The sequence below is a fragment of the Narcine bancroftii genome, chromosome 1 (assembly GCF_036971445.1).
Source record: "Narcine bancroftii isolate sNarBan1 chromosome 1, sNarBan1.hap1, whole genome shotgun sequence".
NCBI classification, from domain to species: Eukaryota; Metazoa; Chordata; class Chondrichthyes; order Torpediniformes; family Narcinidae; genus Narcine; species Narcine bancroftii.
The window spans coordinates 362,197,331-362,220,382 of record NC_091469.1 but is presented as its reverse complement, the minus strand read 5'-3'; the positions used below and the strand labels follow the sequence as shown (position 1 = coordinate 362,220,382).

The 23,052-nt window shown below is 40.4% G+C and overlaps 1 protein-coding gene across 8 annotated transcripts in view; it reads right to left on the bottom strand.

The window, feature by feature from the left end:
* Positions 1-17,676, bottom strand: part of ezh2 (enhancer of zeste 2 polycomb repressive complex 2 subunit) — a 90,354-nt gene extending 72,678 nt beyond the window's left edge. For 3 of the 8 annotated variants that reach the window (XM_069912440.1, XM_069912457.1, XM_069912445.1), the window contains exons 1-2: positions 17,379-17,675; positions 5,425-5,598 (exon numbers count right to left, since the gene is read on the bottom strand). In XM_069912440.1, coding sequence (XP_069768541.1) covers positions 5,425-5,541 — 117 coding nt within the window. In that variant the 5' untranslated portion in view covers positions 5,542-5,598; positions 17,379-17,675. Of the gene's footprint in view, positions 1-5,424; positions 5,599-6,351; positions 6,434-17,378 lie in introns of those variants that run through there. The other 5 variants (XM_069912431.1, XM_069912455.1, XM_069912432.1 and 2 more) reach the window with 4 other exon arrangements.
* Between the last annotated feature and the right edge of the window lie 5,376 nt (positions 17,677-23,052).

Sequence of the window (23,052 nt, the reverse complement as noted above, 5' to 3'; positions counted from 1 at the left end):
TTTCCATCAGCCACTTCAGTGTCCTTCCGAAGAAACTTGCCCCCTCAGGGTTCTCCAGATGATGACCTTCTTTCTTTCAGGTCACCACAGAGTTCCTTTTTGTTTCTCGTATTCCAAGTGAAACATTAGACAACCAGTCCTCTCCTCTTGCATGAACTACAAGGGCTTTGACCAGGCTGAACGAAGCACTCACAACCAGTTTTCCAAATGGGGTTTACCACAAGCTTGTCAGCTTGTCCTGTTCCAGTTCCAGTTGCTGCTGGTGACTGTAAAACTGTAGAACTGATCTCTCTCTCACTCCCTCTCTTAGAAAAAAGCCTCTTTTACTCTCTCCGCTTGCAAAACCACACGACCCTCTTAGAACAGCAAATTCTACTGCAGACATATGCGGCTCTGACAAGCTTTTTCATCTGTTGCCTTTTGTAAACAACAATCCATTAGTGAAGTCTCTTGGGCATTCTCCAAAGCTTTTGGAAAGGCTCTGGGGCCCCGACATGTCTAGCATTAGCAGAGCTCCTGTATTTTAAATAAGATCTATTTTAAAGTGTTTGTATGTGTCCTACACTAACAAAACTGCCCCAATTTATCTCCCAAAAACATATCTATATACTGTCACAGTACAGTCAGATGGTGAAATTGAAATCAGCTTTTTTTTCCAAAATTATATTCCATGGAAAACTAGTTTAGGTTATTTGGTTCTTCAAGCTTGTTAGCCATTCTACACAATCATGGCTGATGCTTTGATATTATGTTCCTACCTTTTTACCATGTCTGCTGATGCCTACTGTGCAATGTCCTTAAATATATTCAGGGCCATGGGCTTCACAACCTTCCATAGTAAACAATTCCACTGCTTCATGAGCCTTCAAATTAAGAAATTCCTCCATCTCAATTCTAAGCATCATACAAACCATTTTGACACTGTAGTCATTCTTGTTCATCCAGCCAGAGGAAACATCCTTCCCATCATGTCCTTCTGTATATTTCAATTAATTCCTCTCTTATTATTTTAAATTTGAGAGTATACAGGCCAAGTTGACCCAATCTCCCCTCATACAATCATCCTGCCATTTCAACTCAATTTGGCAAACTTTTGCTGCACTCCTTCTATGGCAAGTATATACTTTCTTAAGGAAAATCGAAATTGCACACAATAATTGAGGTGTGAGCTCAATGCCTTGGATAATTATAGCAACACTTCCTGACTGCTTTACTCAAAACCTCTTCAAAAGGAAAGCCAAAATACTATTTCCCTTCTTTAACTACTTGCTTCACATGTATACTTCTAGTGATAGATGTGTTATAAAAGTGTGATAAGTATCAGTTATGATAAAAGTGCCCTTTTTCCACTGGCATCCTACTGGCCATGCAGTGTCACGGGATAAGAAGCTGTTTGTGCTGTTTCCACTGGGCCACCTTTATCTGGGACACTGACTGCTTTTCCACTGAACACAACTCATCCTTGGGGAAGGAAAGTCTATGTTCAACCAGAAACAGGTGACTTTCTGCTGTCCTTTTTCCACTGGTTTAATCGGCACCCCAGTGTCAATTGACACTGGGGTTATGAGTAGAGGTGGAGCTGTCAATCCCTGGCGTGATTTGACACCAGAATGCTGATTGTTTTCTTTTTCCACTGGTCCCTGTCCCAGTTAATTCCCCGTTAATTCCTGGGACAAGGTGCCAGTGGAAAAGGGGCTGTACAAACAGATGTGGGTGTCATTGGTCTCAATATTTCCTAATTTATCAATTAGCAGTCACCCTTTGATTTGATATCCAATGTTCATTTATCCACTGTGCATTTGTTCACTTACTCAACGCATCTGAAAATCTCCACAGTCTATTTATATTCTTATCATGACATACGGAAAAGATTAAGTTCACTAATCCAGATCTTTGATATACTGTAAACACAAGGTACATTTCTTGAGGCAGTTTTAAAATCAAGTCAAGCTTTCAAGTAATTTACCATATTTGACAACATACAAGACCACTGGTATACGTTCCCCCCCCCCCATTTTTTGCATGGAATTTTAGGAAAAAGTAGTTTTAGTGTATTTACAGATAAAACTTGGACAGAACATGTAACTAGGACATCGATAAAATTCATTTTAATAATACTGCAGATATTAACAATAGAAAACCTTTAGTAAGAGCAGATTAAAAGTAATTATCATAGACAAAAACACAATAAAACATCAATGATCTATAACAAAGACTTTAATCATCTTCACTGCCTGAACATTCATCAGTATCGCCACTGCCAAAGCCCAAAAACTCATCATCACTACTGCTGGTATCACTGTCTTCAAATAATGCCTCCACCTCAGTGCCATCAAGGACATTGCTAATTCCACACTTCTTAAAAGCCTTCACAATAATTGCAGCTTTTACAGTGTCCTAAGAAGTCTTCACCCACTCACACACCTGTGTAATGGTCAGACGTTTCACTCTTCCTGCTCGTGTTACTGCATGGTCCTTTTCTCCCATTCATTTGTTCCAGTGTTCCCTCATGCTATTTTTAAATGGCTTGTTTATACACACATCTGAAGGCTCCAATTGGCTCATCAGACCACCAGGAATAACATAACAACCATCTGGATTTTCAGTTTGCACGCTTTTAAAAAAAAAAAACACCTTCAGTTCTGTGTGCCCAGACCAGAAGTGCAGGTTTTTATAAGTGTCCACCGGAACACCTTTCCCATATTCTCTGCAACCATATTTGATTCCAGCTTCATTCATCTAGCCTTTTGGATGAACATGAACAAACAGTGTGGTTTTTTTCTCTTTGGGGTGAGTCTTTCTTTTAAATATTGCAAATGGTAGCAGTTTTGTGCCATCAGCACAACAAGGCCAGACCTAATGCATTGTGTGTATTTTCATGACCAGTGGTTTTTACTACAACGCTCCTTTAACTCTCAGTTTTGTTGGATGGTACATCGAATGAAACTGGAACCTCAACCATGTTCCCTATTTGACTCAGTTCAAAACAAGTTATTTTTCGTGCATGTATTATAACTTATGAAACGCTAACATTTTATCCTCATAGTCCGCTGGCATTTTCTGTACAATCGATGTTTCATACGCATTGATAAACTGCACTGTTTCATGAACTGGAAACACCAACCTTCTGTTCTGTAAAATCCTTATGCTTTTGTTCTTCTAAGCTCCTAGCCTTATGTATTATCATCTTAGTAGAAATGCATTTCCCTGCTTCTCCTTAATTTAACTCCTCCTCAAGTTGTGACAACAAGGGTTACATTTACCCTTTTTAGCAGCCTCTAGCCATTTTTCTTGCTTTCTCCATTCACGTACCATTTTTGCTGTAGGCAGTCCATTACCATGCTCCTTAGCATATGTTACGACTTTTAGTTTGTATGCACTAGTCTAGCTTGAGCGCTTTTTCCAGTCGCCATCTTACAATGCCCAAAATGGCGGCTCTAAAATGTCACCTTCGCATACATGACCCAGGGTCATTTTTGAAGCAATTTGGGGGGGGGTGGGGGGGGGGGGGGTTGGGCTTATATGCCATCAAATACAGCAAAATCATTTTCCTGAAATCCTTGAATAAGCAGACAGTCTTAAAGGAAAAGATGTGACAAATTATCTTTTGGAATTTAGAACAGCTAATGGTGCCTTGCCTGAAACAAACAAGATCCTGAAGGATCTTAAATGGTCAGATGTAGAGAGGCCATTTTTCAAGTGGGACAATATCTCATTAGGGCTACTGTTAAGAGTCAGTGTCACCTATTTAAGACAGATGAGGTGTAGTTATTTTCTGTAAGGGTTACAAGTCTTTAGAATTCTTTCTTGAAGGGCAGTGGAAGTTTTTAAAAAATATATTTTTAAGGCAAACAGAGAATATTTAATAAAGATACTGGTGAAAAGTATCTGCAGGTAGATGAGATATCAACAAGGTCAGGCAGTCTTATTAAATTGAAGAGCAGGATTATCAGGTCACATGGTCTATTTCTCTACCTCTATTGTATTTGAAATACTGTTTTGGAAATTATGTAGGAAATGAGGCATTATTTTCCCTCAGTTTTTTGGATCTGGTTGCTAGCTTAATAAACTGTGGAAGGTGACACTATAAACTTTAAATGAGAATAAAGACACGTATTTCAGAAGTACGACCTTACAGAATTGCAGTAAAAAATGTTGGACTATTGGGGGGTGGGTGCGTGGTCAAAACGTGATCTCAATGCCATGAGCCCTCCTGCACTGTTTCTATATTCAGACAGGTCAGGAAAAAAAAATAAGAGCTTAAACATTAAAAAGTAAATTGAGTCCTGACAATGATAGATGTGACACAGTAACATGTTCTCTAAAATGAAAAAAAACTTTAATCTTGGACCAACTAAATTGATTTGATTTTATGAATAATTGGTTTCCAAAAGCTATTTTTCTTACATTGTACATTAATACAGTACAACTGATTAGTTGAAATCGGATACTCCAAAATCCACATTTATCCCAAAAAATTTTTTTCGCATCTAAACTGACCTCATAGGTTGAAAATAAAAATTCAGTCAACATGAAATTAGAATGACAATTGTTCTTGTTTTAGGTAACTCCCTCCCCTCTCTCTTTCCATTTCTTCTTTACCTATCCCTATTGACTTTTCTCTCCAACTCTCCCTCTCAAACTATGTGCCACAGTCTCCTAGCCGCAAGTAGTCAGAAGAATCCCGGGACCTCAGGCTCAGTAGCATTCCCTCCCCTTCTCAACACAGCAGTGTTCCCGATACCGACTCCAAACCCTCCCCTTGGCCTACTACTGCATGTGCACAACAGACTCCCTGGTATGCATGTGCAATAGGCCTAGGGGAGGATTCGGAGTTGGGTCCCCTGGCGTCGGGATTGAGAGCTCCGGGGAGACAGGAGCCCACCGACTTCCAGTGAGTGTTTCACCGGCCCAGAAAGCCTCCGCAGTTATCGGAAACAGCAGTAGGGTTGTGTCAGGGATTGGCCACAGCCAGCATTTTTTGGTGAGAATTAAACATTATAAGGGAAGGCCTTTAAGCATTAAAATAGTTTGTTGTTTAAACACTATTACAAGTAATTTACTGTTGCCATTGGGCTGTTTTTAAAAAAATAACCAGTTCTCTCAGAAAATCATTTATCTGGCATAGGTCCGGTCCCGACCATTTCGTATAATCAGAGTTATACTGTATTTTATGATACAGTTATAAACAGTTTACGGAATTATTGAGATGTACAATTGTTGATTTTAAAAAATGGGCCTTGGTTTGATACAAGAAACAGTCTGCACATTCAAGATATGAAATGTTAAGATTTGAACACATACATTAATTAGGAATACCCTCACCTGGTCCTGGAAGAAATTGCAATTGAAGCCAGCTAGCGCTAGCATCTTTTCAATGTCAGTGCTCTGAAGAACTCTAAATCAAAAAAATACAGACTTTACCTTAACTTCATCAGCTCGTCTAAAACGTTTCAGTTGTCGTAGACGCATATATTCTGACTTAACCCGTCTTCGCCAGCAAATTGGTCCTTTCGTGGATTTCTTGCCAGCAAAACCCATAGTTATTATAGATATCTTTTAATCATGAAATGTTTGCTCTTCAATAAGGAAAACCTCCTGAAACAAAATTAATAAAAATATCATGATCACATATAACACTTTCTAACATTTTGCATATAAAACAGAAAATTACAACAGTACTGGCTTTTCAACCCATGATGTTGTGCCGACCTCTCAACACCTACCCTACTTTACAGCCATAACCCTCTATCTTTCTTGTATCCATATGCCCGACACTTTTTAATGTCTCTATTGTACCAGTCTCCACCACGATCCCTGAAATGCATTCCATATACCCATCACTCTCTCTGACGTCACTCCTAAACTTTCCTTCACTTACCTTGGACAGATGTCCTCTGATGTTTGCTACCCTCACCCAGGGAATAAAGATGCTTGCTATCCACCCCATCTATGCCACTCATAATCTTGTAGACCTCTATTAAGTCACCTCTCATCCTTCTTCACTCCAAATAGAAAATTCTTAGCTCTGTTAACCTTAAATCATAAGACACATTCTTCAAACCAGGCATCATCCTGGTAAACCTCCTCTGTGCCCTTTCCAAAGCTTCCACATCCTTCCTGTAATTAGGCAACCAGAAATGAATACAATCTTCCAAGTATGGTCTAATCACTTTTATAGCCTCACAACTCTTGAATTCAATCCCCTGACTAATGAAGGCCATTGTACCATAAGCCTTCCTAATCACCCTATCAATCTGCGCAGCAAGCTTGAGAGAGCTATGGATTTGGACCCCAAAGTCTCAGTTTTTCCACACTGCTAAGAATCATGCCATTAACCAGGTACTCTACCTTCAAGTTTCACCTTGCAAAATTCATCGCTTCATATGAACTTGATCTTTTTTCCTTGGAGTGATGGAGGATGAGGGGTGATCTGATAGAGGTGAAAAAGTTTATAAGAGACACTGATCTTATGGATGCCTAGAGGCTCCCTCCCCCCCCCCACCCCCCCACAAAGACTGAAATGACTAACATGGGGAGGGGCATAATTTTAAGGTGCTTGGGAGTTGGTACAGGGGGTGGATAAGAGGAAAGATTTTCACACATGGAATGCACTGCCAGCAATGGTATTGGAGACAGGTCCAATAGGATCTTTTCCACCTAATTCTCCACCATGCATTGTTGTACTGTACAGAATAATAAGGAAAATCCCCAAAAACATTGTTCATGAAAAATGACACCTGCTGCTGTCAATCTTTCAAATTATTCAGCACAACTTCCCTTTATACCCAATATTAGCTTTCAAATAATCCATAATAGTATCTCTCATCTTGCAGTCGGGGGGTTGTGGGGGGGGGGGTGGAGAGAAGGGGGCTGCTATAGGTAGTGCACAGCAATGTGAAGAAGTTAAATAATTGAATGTATAAAACAAGGTTGTAAATTGAATACAGAAAATGAAAATTCTCAAAAAAATGGTCAGTAGATTTGTTGATAGACAGTGGTAAGTAAAGAAATATTTAAGGTGGTCTGTGGGTTCAAAACGCCATGATGCATTGGTCTTTTATTCATTTAGTCTATCTGCATATTGAAGTCCGCCTTGGCCACCGCAATACTGTTTTTTTTTGTATACCTTCTCCAACTCCTGTTGTAATTTGCACCCTATATCCTGGGAGCTCTTTGGAGGCCCGTGTGGAATGTTTATCAGGGTCTTTTTGCTCTTGCAGTTCTCAACTCTACCTACCTTCAAGGATTCTACATCTGTCCCTTCTTGCTAAATATTTGATTTCATTTTTTTTTTTAAACCAAGAGAACCATTCCACCCACTCTGCAACTGCCTATATTTTTGATAGGATGTGAATCCTTGAATGCTTAGTGCTGAGCTGTGATCATCCTTCAACCACATCTTCATTATTGCCACATTGTACCTACAATTTCTAACTGCTTTAAACTTGCCTACCTTGCTTCGTATACTCTGTGCATTTAAATACAACTCCTTCAATTCGGTGTTGACTACCCTTCTTACATTTGTCGCCATGTTGCCAGGGTTTAAATTTTTGTCCTTTTGTAAACTTTGTCCTTTTTTTCTGGAGACGTCAATAATCTTTCCTGCACTCTACTTCCCTTTAACTTTATCCATTCTTTTGCAATCTGTTGAACCCATCCCCATGCAATTTAATTTAAAGCCCCATCCACTGCCTTAATTATGTCATTCGCCATGACCCTGGTCCCAACACTGTTTAGGTGGAGCCTGTCCCATCGGAAAAGCTCCGTCCTTCCCCAATACGGATGTCAATCTTTCATAAATTCAAACTCACTTGTCCTATGCCAGTCTATACGAATTTAACTCCTATCAATCCTGTACCAATTTGCATATGGGATGCTTGCCTTCATCAGGTTCAATTTAGAATACAAGAGCAGGAACTAACATATTACAAATTTATAAAACATTGGTTAAGATACACTTGGAACATTGAGCATAGTTCTGCATTAAAGGAAGTATGTGATTGCACTGAGGAGAGCATAGATGATGCACCAGGATGTTGTCTGGATTGGATAATTTCAATTAATTACAAGGAGTGACGGCATAGGGTAGGTTCGTCTTCCCTGCAGTAGAAGAGGCTGAAGGGGTGACCTGACAACAGGTATACAAAACATGAGGGGGTTACAAAGGATAGAGAGCAAAAATTTTTTCTCTGTAATCTAAAACAAGGTGAAAGGTCTTATGGGGAACTTCCCTTCTTCACCACACACACAAATTACCAAGGCAAAGAAGACTACAGACTAAATGCAGGCAAATGGAATTAATAGGGATAAGTATAATGGTCAGCATAGGCCTGTTTCTTTGCTGTATGACTTGGTGGTAAATAAAATTATCGGTCATTCAAGTACGCTTGCAAATACTTGAAAATTTTGTTTACAATACAAAAAAAGCTACAATAACTACTGTCTCCTGCAGAAAACTGTTGAAATTCATCTCTTACACATTATAGCCTTCTAATACTGCATAAAAAGAAACAATTGCAAATCACAAATCAGTCTTGAATAATTTAATACTACAAGACAGCCAACTGAGACCAGTCTTTAAGATATTTACTGTTCTTACAATTGTCCCAGTGGATGTCTGATCATTTACCAAACGGCAATGTCACTGCTTTTCTAATTGGCTTTCCCACTCATCAGATTTGGTATCATAAATTGGATCAAACACCATCAACCAATTGTTTCTTAGTTTAAACTTTAAAGGATCAAGTACACTCCCATCACATGACCTACCCTCACCTACAGATAAATCACTGATGGAAACTGATAATGGAGCTTCTTACCTTTCACTCTTCATCCAATTTACATCAACAGACAGATGAGGGGAATCAAAATAATGGATCTAACTTGTTGATATGGCTGGTGCCCCATCACCAATGCTCACAGCACTCATCCTGTCACAGCCCCCTGACACGAAAATGATTTGTTTCTAGTTTTTAATCTGATGACAAATCTTTAATACAAAATCAGCCCCAATAACTTGGACTCTAATTTAGGCTGAAAATCTTTTGTGTGACACCTTAAATGGATTGTAAAATTCAAATGTATACTGCAGAAGAATCTGGGCTTTCTTGTGCACAATCGGTAAAAGATTAGAATGCACGTACAAGAGGTAAATGGGAAAGCACATGAAATTTTATCATTTATTGCCAGGAAAATGGAATAGAAAAGCAGTAAAATTTCACTTCAGAGATCACATCTAGAGTACTATTTTCAGCTTTTTGGACTTATTTAAGAAAGGATGCTAATAAGTTACAAACAGTTCAGAGGTTTAATTTTTTTTTTAATTTATACATACAACACAGTAATAGGCCATTTCGGCCCACAAGCCCATGCTGCCCAATTTACACCCAATTGACTTAGAATCCCCAGTACATTTTGAATGGTGGGAGGAAACCAGAGTCCCCGGAGAAAACCCATGCAGACGTGGGAAGAATGTACAAACTCCTTACAGCACAAATTCAAACCCAGTCCTGATCACTAGTGCTGTAATAGGGTGGCATTAACTGCTACACTAACCATGATAACCTGAGAAAAAAAAAGCCCTGGTGGGGGGTGTGTGTGTGTGTTTTCTCCCCCTCATCTCTGAATCATGGATCTACCCATCTGCTTCTAAATGACTCATCTGAACTGTCCTTTGTCTCCCAAATTATCAGATCACTTTTCTGACAACCAATACCAGATGAAGATTTCTTCCTCAGTGATGACTGCCTAAAACTGAACCAAACTATAAAAACCAATGCACAAATTTAATCCAGAGATGAGCTTCAGATGAAGCAACACATCATAATTGCCATCTTTGTTTTCAAATCCTCATCTCTAATCTTTACAACCTGCCAAGTCATGACTGTCCAAATTTAATTGTCTCTGACATGATGGAAAACTTTCTTTCATTCCTATTTATGACCCAACTTTTGACTTGCTGCTCATAATCACCATCAGAATTTGCAATGTAGAGATAAAAAGTGTCTGCCCTACTGGACAAAATGTTCCAGGAGCCCAGAATAACAGCAAGACCTCAAACAATCCAATCCCAACAACTTTGATAAATCAACAAAGCCCAGACCAAGCTTTGCCAGCTGACAAAGTTGTCCAGAATTTTAAAAGGATAACCCGGAAAAGAAAATCCAGACAAAAATACCTATAGGTTTAGAGAACAAAGGCCATCTTTTCCTGACTTGAGCTAGGTTTGGTGCAGGCTTCTGATCCTGCATCAAACATAGTGACAATCAAAAAGCTAATTCCCCAGTGTAATATCTGGATTATTCAGCAAACTTCAGCTCAAATACTGAATTCCATGAAGATTCAACATCAGACAACATTGGAATGGTATGGTACCAACTAACATTTATAATAAGCTTTAGACATCAAGTAATCACACATGCACGTCCTGAACTTGCTGACATTTAAATACCAATTACAAATACTCACCTGCAAACACAAAATCATCAGAAAGTGGTTTGGTGAAGGATCTATTTGCTTATGTCTTTCTGAAAAACCTTTCTATAGCCCAGTATGTTTGTGCACAAAATCACTTCAGAAATCTATCATTAAACTTTTGGAATGTAGCATTGCTAGACTTAAATATTGCTATTAAACATCCAACTCTTTGTTAAAACCCACAATCTATGCCAAGGTGATCCACTAGTTTGAGATATGAAATCACTATCGACTCTGAGCACCAACATTAATGAAGCTTTAAATAAACCCACAATGATTGGTTCTTTACACCCACCTAACTAAAAGCCAGGCATAATCAAATGATCCCAGATTACACAGAAAATCATGAACAAAGCTTCTTGCACTATAAACAACTTCAGATAGCATTACCAATGCTTTACATGATCTCTTCTTCAGGGTAACAGGATAACTTGAATGTGTCAATTTATATGTGTCTTCTTCAGGGTAACAGAACAATTTGAATGTGTCATAGCAAAATCCTATGGTAACTGCACCCAAGTGTCTCCAGTTTCAATACCATCATAGAAACATATTCTACTTACAAAAACAATACAAGAACACTACAAGAGTTCAAATTTTCTCAACATCCAATTCCAAGAGGGTGGAGAAGTTTAACTTGAGTTGTTTCTAATTGTGTGATGCATCAAAAACATTTGAAAATGCCTACTTGGGAAATTGGAAACAGCCATTAATCTATAAAGCTCCAGAAATCGCATAAGCCAATTTTAGAGAAAACGTGATATTTTGATATTTTAAAAATGGTAGCTTGCACACTTTAAGAACTTCCTGTCTCTTCTTTGAAAGCCAACTTGGAACTTAACACATACTGTATATCTAGTAGACGAAATGGACAGCATATGAATGTTTTATTCTAAAGACAGCACCATTAAGATTGAACAAGTCAGTATGAATTATGCATTCAAGAATCCAAAAGTAGGCTTTAAATGTGAGCTATGACTAATAGGAATTCTGCCACTGAACTAGACTATAATGAGATGGATTATTTGACAAACATGCAGTAACATAATTATCATAACACACAGAAAATTGTTGTAATTACACCAGAGAGCATACACAGAATCCAGTTTGATAGAAGTTCAATCAAGAAAGTCAAATGAATAATATCCACTTGGACATACCTGAACATTAATTCAGCAGCTTCAGCATGCATTTGTTTTAATGGCAATACTCATCATCAATATTGAAATGTAGAAAAAATGAGTTTTAAATTAAACATTATATTTTCACATTTGTAACAAATGTGAAGCTATGCACAAATACCAAGTCATACATTTATAATCCTAAACCCACTTGATGAGTGCCAACTTGCACACTATAGGTGTGGGCTACAAGAACCAATAAAACCATAATGAGAAATTTAGGATATGGAATTCAAGATGTGTACAAAGAAAAATTAAGAATATTTCATTTAAGAAGCAGTTTTTCTCGTTACAAGGCAAGAGAGATTTAGTCAAGATTTATAAAACTACAATGGGTCTAGGTGAGGAAAATAGAAAGGAGTTATTGAGCAGAAAGCTTGATATCTGGGAAGCAAAATTTAAGGTAATAGGATTAGAATCTAATTGAGGAAATGTATCTTCATAAATGAAGTGGGAAAGTTACTATAGCTACTCTTCCATTTGCAAGTGCATGATTAGAATTTTCACAACAACACGTGCTTGATTGACACATTTATTTTTTTGCTACAACTCCCTGACCCTGACCATGGAGTTATACTAGATCAAAATATCCTCAGTGTATTTCACTCATCCTTTCTATTAATGTCATCTTTTATTAAATGAAATTTTACACTGTAGCCCTTTTATAAAGCCTATCTTTGCTTTTGAACAATTAGTATTATTTGAGAAATCAAGTAGAAGACAAGCTTTTTATTGTAATCAAGCCAAAAAGTGAAACAATGTCATCTAAGCAACCTTTAACATTGATTGAGGGTGATCCACACATGGGACCCTACCAACAGTAATAATAATTCAAAGGACTGGTGAAAAAAGAAATGTTGAGGAACACATCAGGTTTTATTTGAAAAGTTTCAGTAGCCAGCCTTCAGTGATGACACGTCATCAACAATCTCCTCTGCAACTCTGCAGGAGGAAAGCATTAACTGTGACTAATTGCGATATGAAAAAGCAATGAGTAGCATAAAACATTTTCCTACCTACTCAGAACCATGTCAGCTTGTTTCATTTTGAACCTTTATGCACTTCAGCAAAAAAAAACCTCTACACTGTACACCAACTACTAACCTAATAGGATTTCCTATTGCAGCATAATCTTAACTATGGTTTCCCATTCTTAAAAATAGCAAAAACGTATCACCTCAAATATGCCATATTCAAGAAACACTTGGAAAACCTATTCAGCTGAGCTTATTGGGGATAACAAGCAATCCTTCCTAAATATTAGGATATTAATCCAATAATTCTTTGGCTTGGCTTCGCGGACGAAGATTTATGGAGGGGGTAAAAAGTCCACGTCAGCTGCAGGCTCGTTTGTGGCTGACAAGTCCGATGCGGGACAGGCAGACACGGTTGCAGCGGTTGCAGGGGAAAATTGGTTGGTTGGGGTTGGGTGTTGGGTTTTTCCTCCTTTGCCTTTTGTCAGTGAGGTGGGCTCTGCGGTCTTCTTCAAAGGAGGTTGCTGCCCGCCGAACTGTGAGGCGCCAAGATGCACGGTTTGAGGCGTTATCAGCCCACTGGCGGTAGTCAATGTGGCAGGCACCAAGAGATTTCTTTAGGCAGTCCTTGTACCTTTTCTTTGGTGCACCTCTGTCACGGTGGCCAGTGGAGAGCTCGCCATATAACACGATCTTGGGAAGGCGATGGTCCTCCATTCTGGAGACGTGACCCATCCAGCGCAGCTGGATCTTCAGCAGCGTGGACTCGATGCTGTCGACCTCTGCCATCTCGAGTACTTCGACGTTAGGGATGAAAGCGCTCCAATGGATGTTGAGGATGGAGCGGAGACAACGCTGGTGGAAGCGTTCTAGGAGCCGTAGGTGATGCCGGTAGAGGACCCATGATTCGGAGCCGAACAGGAGTGTGGGTATGACAACGGCTCTGTATACGCTTATCTTTGTGAGGTTTTTCAGTTGGTTGTTTTTCCAGACTCTTTTGTGTAGTCTTCCAAAGGCACTATTTGCCTTGGCGAGTCTGTTGTCTATCTCATTGTCGATCCTTGCATCTGATGAAATGGTGCAGCCGAGTTTGGCCTGGAAGTCAGCCTGAAGAAAACTGAGGTCCTCCATCAGCCAGCCCCCCCACATCTCCATCGGGCACACAAAACTCAAAACGATCCAATAATTAAAGACACAGAGATTACCTTAACAAAAAATTCTACACCATATTCCCAGAAAAACTTAAACAAACAAAAATGTGATTATAAAAGAGATTACATACATGCAGCAGGACTGATGGAGAGCCAGACTCTGAGCCTCTGACCCCAGGAATGAGTCTGTGAAAGTGTCATGCAGTGAAACTCTTGAGGGAAATAATACTCCTGTTTATTCAGCTGCACTGCTTAAATCCAAGCTGCACTGGAAAAATTAACAAATTTAGTGCTGCATTTAAATTGTAGATGTTGAAATCTCAGATTGAGATGGCAAGTCTTTGATGGTGGAAGTCCTGTCCAATCACTTAAGAACCCAGAGAAATTTCAAAATATTTGAAGATAAATAATGACTTGTGATATAGGAAACAAAAATGGTTTACTTTATTTTTTTAGAACTGAGACAAGGCTTTTTCACGGTTTAGTCTATATATTATGCAAGTTTATAGACCAATTTAAAAATCTCCCACTTGTCTTATTAACTTTAAAATTATCTATTCTAGCAGCATTCTTAAAACAAAATGAAAATTCACCAATAATCCATCATTTGCCAGCATGATTTCTTTGCATTTATGTTCACTATTTTTAAAATTTTTTTTAAAATGCACATATATAGAGATTTCCAAATCTTTCCCCCCCCCCCCCCCCTATATTTTCCTTCTATAACATTGCAGTCTTCCTCAGTTTTGGCTATTTTCTTTCTTTGGTGCCATTAACATTGATATAGATTTATTACTCTTAAACATTGAAGCAAATTACAAAATATCATAAATGGCTGAAATGCTTCACTCCCCAATGAGCAAAACACCTTTTATGAGTGAAAGATGATCACCTTTTATGCTCGCTTTGAAAAGGAGAATTCAACTGTACCTGTGAGAATCCCTGCAGAAGCCATTGACTCTGTGATAGGTGTTTCAGAGGCCAACGTCAAAACACCTTTCAAGAGGGTGAACTGCTGCAAAGCGTCAGGCCCTGGTAGCATACCTGGCAGGGTACTGAAAGTCTGTGCCAACCAACTAGCTGGAGTTGGAGTGTTCAAGGACATTTACAATCTCTTCACTGCCGCAGCCGGAGGTTCCCACCTGCTTCAAAAGGGCATTAATCATACCCATGCCCATGAAGAGCAGAGTGGGCTGCCTCAATTACTTCTGCTTAGTACCACTCACATTTACCATTAGAAAATCCTTTGAGAGATTGGTCATGGCTAGAATTAACTCGTACCTAAGTGAAGATGTGGACCCATTCCAATTTGCCTTCTGCCACAATCACTCCACAGCAGATGAAATCTCACTGGCTCTCAACTCAGCCCTGAATCACCTGGACAACAGCAATACCTAGGCCTCTGTACCTTCCTCTGCAAGTGGATCCTAGACTTCCTCATCAGAAGACCACAGTGAAAAATCAGTAACAGCATCTCCTCCTCACAGTGAATCAACAAAGACACACCTCACAAATGTATGCTTAGCCCACTGCTCCACTCTCTCTACATCCATGACTGTGTAGTCAGGCACAATTCAAATACCCTCTACAAATTTGCTGATGACACCACTGTTGTTGACAGAATCACATATGATAATGAGGAAGCATACAGGAATGAGATAGATCATCTAATTGAGAGATGTCTCAACATAAACCTTGCACTCAACATCAGTAAAACTAAGGAATTGATTGGGGACTTCAGAAAGAGAAAGCCAGAACACAAACCAGTCCTCATCAAGGGGTCAGTTGTGGAGAGGACAAAAAACTTCAGATTCCTGGGTGGCAACATCTCTGAAGATCTATCCTGGGGCCATTACATCAATGCAATCATGAAGAAAGCATGCCAGTGGCTAAATTTTGTTAGCAATTTGAGGAGATTTGGTATGTCACTAAAGACTCTTGCTGGTGACTGTGGTTGCATCACTGTCTGGTATGGGGGTGCCAATGCACAGGACAGGAATGGGCTACTGAGGGTTGTAAACATGGCCAGCACCATCTTGGGCATTAAGACCATCATGGTCTTCCCTCCATTAATGACATCTTTAAGACGGTGGCTAAAGACAGCAGCATCTATAATGAAGGACCCTCACCACCTAGGCCATGCCCTTTATTCAATGCTATCATCAGGGAGGAGAGGGTTTGAAGCCTGAGACACACACTCCACATTACAAAAACAGCTTCTTCCCTTCCACCAGATTTCTGAAAAGACAATTAACCTAAGAACACGATCTTACTTTTTTGCATTATTGATTGATTTTTATAAATCTTGTATTTTATATAATTGTAGTTTTATAGTAATTTTTGCACCTAATTCTGTGCTGCCGCAAAACAACAAATTTCATGACATGTTCAAGACAACAAACCGGATTCTGATATAGATGTGGCATCAGAAATTATCTTTCTACTTTCCAATTGGAATAAAAAATCTTCCATCTTGTTCTCTATCTATTTTTCCATCTATTTAGCCATTCTACCTTATTCCTCTCCTCTTCACAAAGATCCATAAAACTGCCAGAGTGCATTTGTCATTATCATGACCTATTTTCTTTATTAGCTCTTCAAAGAATTCGACCAGTGTTTGTTAGCCCTTCAAACCTTTAAGAATCAGGATTTATTGTCATGTAATTCAGTATTTTGCAGCAGTATCATAGTGCAAACATACATATTATAACCAACTTACGACCTTCCTATACACACACACACACATATATATATATAAGAAACAATAATAGTGCACAAGTGTATTTGGTTCATTGATTGTTCAGGAATCTGATGGACGCAGGGAAGAAGCTGTCATTGTGCTGCTGAGTGCTCATCTTTAGGCTCCTGTACCTTTTCTCCAATGGTAGTAGAGTGAAATGTATTTCACATAAACAGCACTAAACTGATCTAATTATCTCAACCATTCAAGGAAAATCACACAACACAGTAGGGCATCAACCCTACAAAAGTTTTCCAAAACATCTATCCCCCACTCTTCGTTCATTCTAGTTGATTCATTACATCTCGTTTTTTGTCACTTCAGCCCATTCTAATTGGATAGGAGAAAGGTAGATTTTGGGTTACTAATGAGTAACAGGTCAACTCTCAGTGCATCAAGTTTATAATCAGTACAGATGGCAAAACTCGGCTGTTCATTAAAATGAGACTTCCCTGAACAGACCCCATAAATGTCTGAACCATTTCACCAGACCAGTCCACAAATCCTCTCTATTGTGTGTGTGTGTGTGTGGTGGTGGTGGGTGGGGGAGTCCATCACCCACTGTAACCTTGCCTCCCCCTCCCTCGCCCGTCAGTTCTGGGCAGGAGGCTCCCACCAGTGGGGGTGAGGGGTCATCAGAGATTCGAGCCGAGCATGACAGTGTTGACCGCGCGCGCGCGCGCGTGTCACTCAAACAAGCCGCGGGAGCAGCAGCCGCCGGCCGTTGGATTACAAAGCCGACCGCGAGCTCGGCAGATCCCGTCCCCCCGCCCGGCGCAAGCTCGCAAGGGTGACCGTACTTGGTAAAGATCGGGGGAGGAGGGGCGAAAGACTCTCGCCGCTTCCTTCTTACCGGCAGCGAGAAGCTGACCCGTGTTTTTTTCCTCCTCCTTCCCTGCCAACAGGCATCGGCAGTGGGGCCAACTTTGGAGCCGAAACTTTGCGAGAGTTTTATCGGGTGAGTTTGCTGCCCGGCTCCGTTGCGACGAGTATCGCAATCAGAATTTGTTGCTCTGGCTTTCCACGCGCCTATATCCCGTTCCGACTCAACGCCGGGTTTTTACTCTTTTCTTTCTCTCTTTTGTCTTCCTTCTCCGCCCGGCTCCACGGATAAAGCGCGAAAATAGCTTGACCAATCCAATCAAACTTTACTGAACCCCCTAAACAAGCTCTTTTTTCATTGGCCGAAAGGTGGCGACCTCCCTCCAACCAGTAGGTGCCTCGCACGGGAGTGTGGGATGTGACCATGTGGTGTTTCTTTGTGGGTTATCGGGTGCTTTCCGATTTCGCTTCGTTTAAGGTCGAGTGATTCGACTTTGAGACGTGAGGGCCGGGCAAGTTAGTAATATCCGTGCTCAGCTGCCGTTCGGCATGGCGTTACAGTCTCAGCGTGTGTGTGTGTGTGTGTGTGTGCGTGCGTGCGCGCGTGTGCAAAGCTTGGGCCACATGTAACGTGCAATTTTCTATTTATAGTGGATTGCCTGAAATCAAGACTCCGATGACCAATGGCTGCGGGCATCGACTATTGGCGTCGTTGTTTGTCTATTTGTGATCACATTTTCTCAAAGGTTGACTCGATTCGTATCGTGAAGTTGCACCATTTTGTACTGTCGGTGCTTTTACCTCATTTGGTGATTAGGCGGGAGGAAGTGACTCTTAGGACCGGATTCACAGACGGGGCTTAAGCCTAATCCCGGACTAAAATTTCTGTCGGAGTTGTCTTAACTCAAAGCGATTTGCACCTCAAAATAGTCGTAGATTTGGCCTGTTCTGGATTAAACAAAGCCGATTGCGAGAGGGAGGCCTAGAACTACTCTATGACTAAATGGAAGCTTAAATTAATCCTTCAAAGAGGCAGATTTAACTTCTGGTTAGTAATGTTTGTGAGGGAGCATGGAGTATTTGGAATATCTAAATGAAGACCAATACACAGACCAGTCAGGCGAGTAGTGGTAGATAGGAGTAAGCCATTAATTTACTTTACGAGACCGCTTATGTGGAGGGTACCCAAAGAAATGCGTTGGAGATAATATCTTTGCTTGAGCCTCGACTTTCCTCTCTGTCTCAAAGAGGAAGGTCTTTGCCCAATTTTCTCTATGTTCTGATCACTTTGAGGTTTTTGGCATCTGGAATCTTTCATCATGAAACTGGTGATTTCTGTGGTGCCAGTGAAGCAACTGTGTAGAATAGTTCACAAAGTCTGCAGGGTCATTTGTGAACTGAGGAGTCTTTACATCAAATTTCCTGATTCTGCTGGCCAAGCAGTGCAATTCTATGAATGTGGGCACTTGCCATCTATGTATGTCACGTTCCCATCAAGTGTACAACTCCTGATGGCAAATACTAGAGCGCATCGGATGTCCCCCAAAGTTCCTCAACATGATTATCCAACTGCACGAAAACCAACAAGGTCGGGTCAGATACAGCAATGAGCTCTCTGAACCCTTCTCCATTAACAATGGCGTGAAGCAAGGCTGTGTTCTCGCACCAACCCTCTTTTCAATCTTCTTCAGCATGATGCTGAACCAAGCCATGAAAGACCCCAACAATGAAGACGCTGTTTACATCCGGTACCGCACGGATGGCAGTCTCTTCAATCTGAGGCGCCTGCAAGCTCACACCAAGACACAAGAGAAACTTGTCCGTGAACTACTCTTTGCAGATGATGCCGCTTTAGTTGCCCATTCAGAGCCAGCTCTTCAGCGCTTGACGTCCTGCTTTGCGGAAACTGCCAAAATGTTTGGCCTGGAAGTCAGCCTGAAGAAAACTGAGGTCCTCCATCAGCCAGCTCCCCACCATGACTACCAGCCCCCCCACATCTCCATCGGGCACACAAAACTCAAAACGGTCAACCAGTTTACCTATCTCGGCTGCACCATTTCATCAGATGCAAGGATCGACAATGAGATAGACAACAGACTCGCCAAGGCAAATAGCGCCTTTGGAAGACTACACAAAAGAGTCTGGAAAAACAACCAACTGAAAAACCTCACAAAGATAAGCGTATACAGAGCCGTTGTCATACCCACACTCCTGTTCGGCTCCGAATCATGGGTCCTCTACCGGCACCACCTACGGCTCCTAGAACGCTTCCACCAGCGTTGTCTCCGCTCCATCCTCAACATCCATTGGAGCGCTCACACCCCTAACGTCGAGGTACTCGAGATGGCAGAGGTCGACAGCATCGAGTCCACGCTGCTGAAGATCCAGCTGCGCTGGATGGGTCACGTCTCCAGAATGGAGGACCATCGCCTTCCCAAGATCGTATTATATGGCAAGCTCTCCACTGGCCACCGTGACAGAGGTGCACCAAAGAAAAGGTACAAGGACTGCCTAAAGAAATCTCTTGGTGCCTGCCACATTGACCACCGCCAGTGGGCTGATAACGCCTCAAACCGTGCATCTTGGCGCCTCACAGTTTGGCGGGCAGCAGCCTCCTTTGAAGAAGACCGCAGAGCCCACCTCACTGACAAAAGGCAAAGGAGGAAAAACCCAACACCCAACCCCAACCAACCAATTTTCCCTTGCAACCGCTGCAATCGTGTCTGCCTGTCCCGCATCGGACTGGTCAGCCACAAACGAGCCTGCAGCTGACGTGGACTTTTTACCCCCTCCATAAATCTTCGTCCGCGAAGCCAAGCCAAAGACAGACAACAAGAAGATGTCACGTTCCCATCAAGTGTACAACTCCTGATGCTGAGGAGTATAGGAACTAAGGAATGGTTTTCCATCAATGTTCAGGGTGTATGTACTCCTAATTTAGAGTTTTTAAACATTGTTGCTTGTTGGAAAGGTGCAACTCGCAATTCAAGGATGTTTCTCAACCCTTCATAGTGGACTACTACTTGGTGACAGTAGGTATGGTCAGAGTACATTTTTATTCACTCCATCCACAAATCCCACAACAGCTGAGCAGTAAAGATACAAAGCTCATATTTGCACTAGAGGGATGGTCGAGTGTATGTTCGGAGTATAGAAAAATCAATTCCAGTGTTTACACAATACACTTCGTTTTAAGTAGCATTTTTTTTCCATACTCACTAAAGATTTTTGAACAAGTTCTTTTTTCCTCTGCCAATGTTTTGTCTCATGATTCACACCAGTAATTGTGTTTTCTATTCATTTCTGGGTTTTTATGGGTGTCATTAGATCAACAGCATGTGTTCATACTTAACCTAATCAGACTTAACCCAGGTGTTCTCATTTGGCCTTACTTACCTTACTCCAGGACTTCATAGTCTCCAACTAACAAAACCAAATTTAAGCCACGTTCATGAAAGCTTCTTAAATATCCTAGTTAACTAGTGCACTTTAAATCCTCTGTGAAACCAGCCGTTAATTTTGGCTTTCCCTGTATTTGGGAGTTTCCACTCTTCCTTGCTATCTGGTGACCTTCTGTCACAAGGTCAGGTTGTGTCAGCATTCAGCTTGGCCGTGCTCGAAAAGCAATTCCATGATGGAATAAATCGAAACTCCTGGGCCGGTAGATGGTGAAAGGCTATTTGTATCAGATGAGAGGGATGCTAGACATCCAGCTCCAGGATATTTCATTATTTGCAGGAGAGAAGGAAATAGTAAGTCTAAATGTTATATATTGAAATATCTTGGGTTGCCTACCAGCACCTTGCAGTATTGCACAATGTTTTGACTGTTTTAATGTCATATACTCATTGCTGTCTTTTAATACTATAATGTACCCTATGTGTAATGGATCATATGATGGGTCTTGTGTAAAAGTGAAAATTACAGATAAAGAAGAAATGGTTCCAGTGGAATTATGACTTCCACTAACAAGTAGATAGCAATAGGCTATTTAGCTCTCAAACTTGTTTTTCTATTCAACTAAATCATGTTAATCTTTTACCTCAAAACCATTTTTCTGCTCTGTGTTCATATCTGTAATTCTAATGTTTGGAAATTACCGTTCAATTTAAATTCATTCAATAGTTGAGTTTCCACATTACCTCCAGTGCAGTGAATTCTGAAGTTACAACACATTTTTGAGTGTAGAAATTTTTCCTCATTTCATTCCAAAATGCCTTTGCTTTATTTTGAGACTATGACCTCTTGTATAGTGTATTTGAATATCACCTCTTATTCTTCTAAATTCCTCAGAACCTTGGCCCACTTAATTGCTCCTCATCTGACAGACCTGTGATCGCAGACACTAGTCAAGAGAGTTTTCTCTGTGCCCTCTTACAAAGAATTTATGTAATTGTAAGATATTTTATTCTTGTACACAAATCCTCTTGCATTAAATACAATCATATTATTTGGTTTCATAATTACCAGCTGCACATACACTCAAGTCACTAAAAGTTAAAATATAAGAACACCCAGATCACTTTGCATATCAGCATTTTATTACAGGTACACAATCCTTTATCCGGAACCCTTGGGGAACAGTGTGTTCCGAATTTCAGATTTTTCTGGATTTTGGAAAGCCAGATTTAAGCCCACCCGAATTATGCTGCCGTATCCACCCCCACCCTCTTCCAGTTGCCCAGCCATCTCCCCTCACCCGTCTGACTCGCACTGCTGGTCTCACCAGCCTGACATGTGCTGCCAGTCTCCCGGCTACCCGACTCGCGCTGCCGCCTCTCTCCCCACTTACCGGATTTTGGAGCTTTCCGGATTTTAGATGTCTGGATAAAGGATTGTGTGCCTGCATTTCTACTGAAGGGGATAACCCCACACTTGGGTATATAATACTCTATCACGTATGTTGTTGCCCACTCACCTTATTCATAAAGGCTCTTTGCATCCTTGTCATTACTTGTTAGTTTTGAAAGTGTTATATGAATAGCTGCATTCATCATTCCCCATATGCCTTGTGTGAAAAGAGGAAAGGATCTATTTAACTCCTTTCCCATTTCTTTATTCTCTCTTATAAATTTTCCTTTCTCTACCTGAAATGAATATGCATTTGTCCTTGCTAATCATTTCTATTTTATTTTGAGTCACTGTGCCATAAAGGAATGTATGTTTGTTGGATGTCATGATTTTTTTCTTAAATGCAACCATTGCATGTCTCCACCATACCCTTTTTGTAGTTTCCAAATTCTTCACAGCCAATCTATTCTGTGTACGTTTATAGTTTATTTAGAAATGTAATTTCTCATTGAACGGCATTTTAAAAATTAATATGAAGCTTTATTATTTTAAGGGGAATCACTCTTTCCTATGGGCCCCTTTGTAACAAAATTATTAATTAACCTTCTGTCAATACATGGTAATCCGTGATGAGAAATCATCTCGTACAATCCAAGAATTTATCCTCAATGATCTTCGCACTAATTTGATTTGCCTAAATCACATGTTCATTAAAAGCCCCATTGATAACTGTTACACCAATGGTTCTCATCCCTTTTTGTTCCACTCACATACTACTTTAAGTATTCCCTTTGCCATAAGTGTTCTTAAGTAAGGGATTACTTAAGATGTTATGTGGGTGGAAAAAAAAGTTTGAAAACCATGGTTTTAATCGTACCTAATTGAATTTATGTGCAAGGTTTTATAACTTCAAA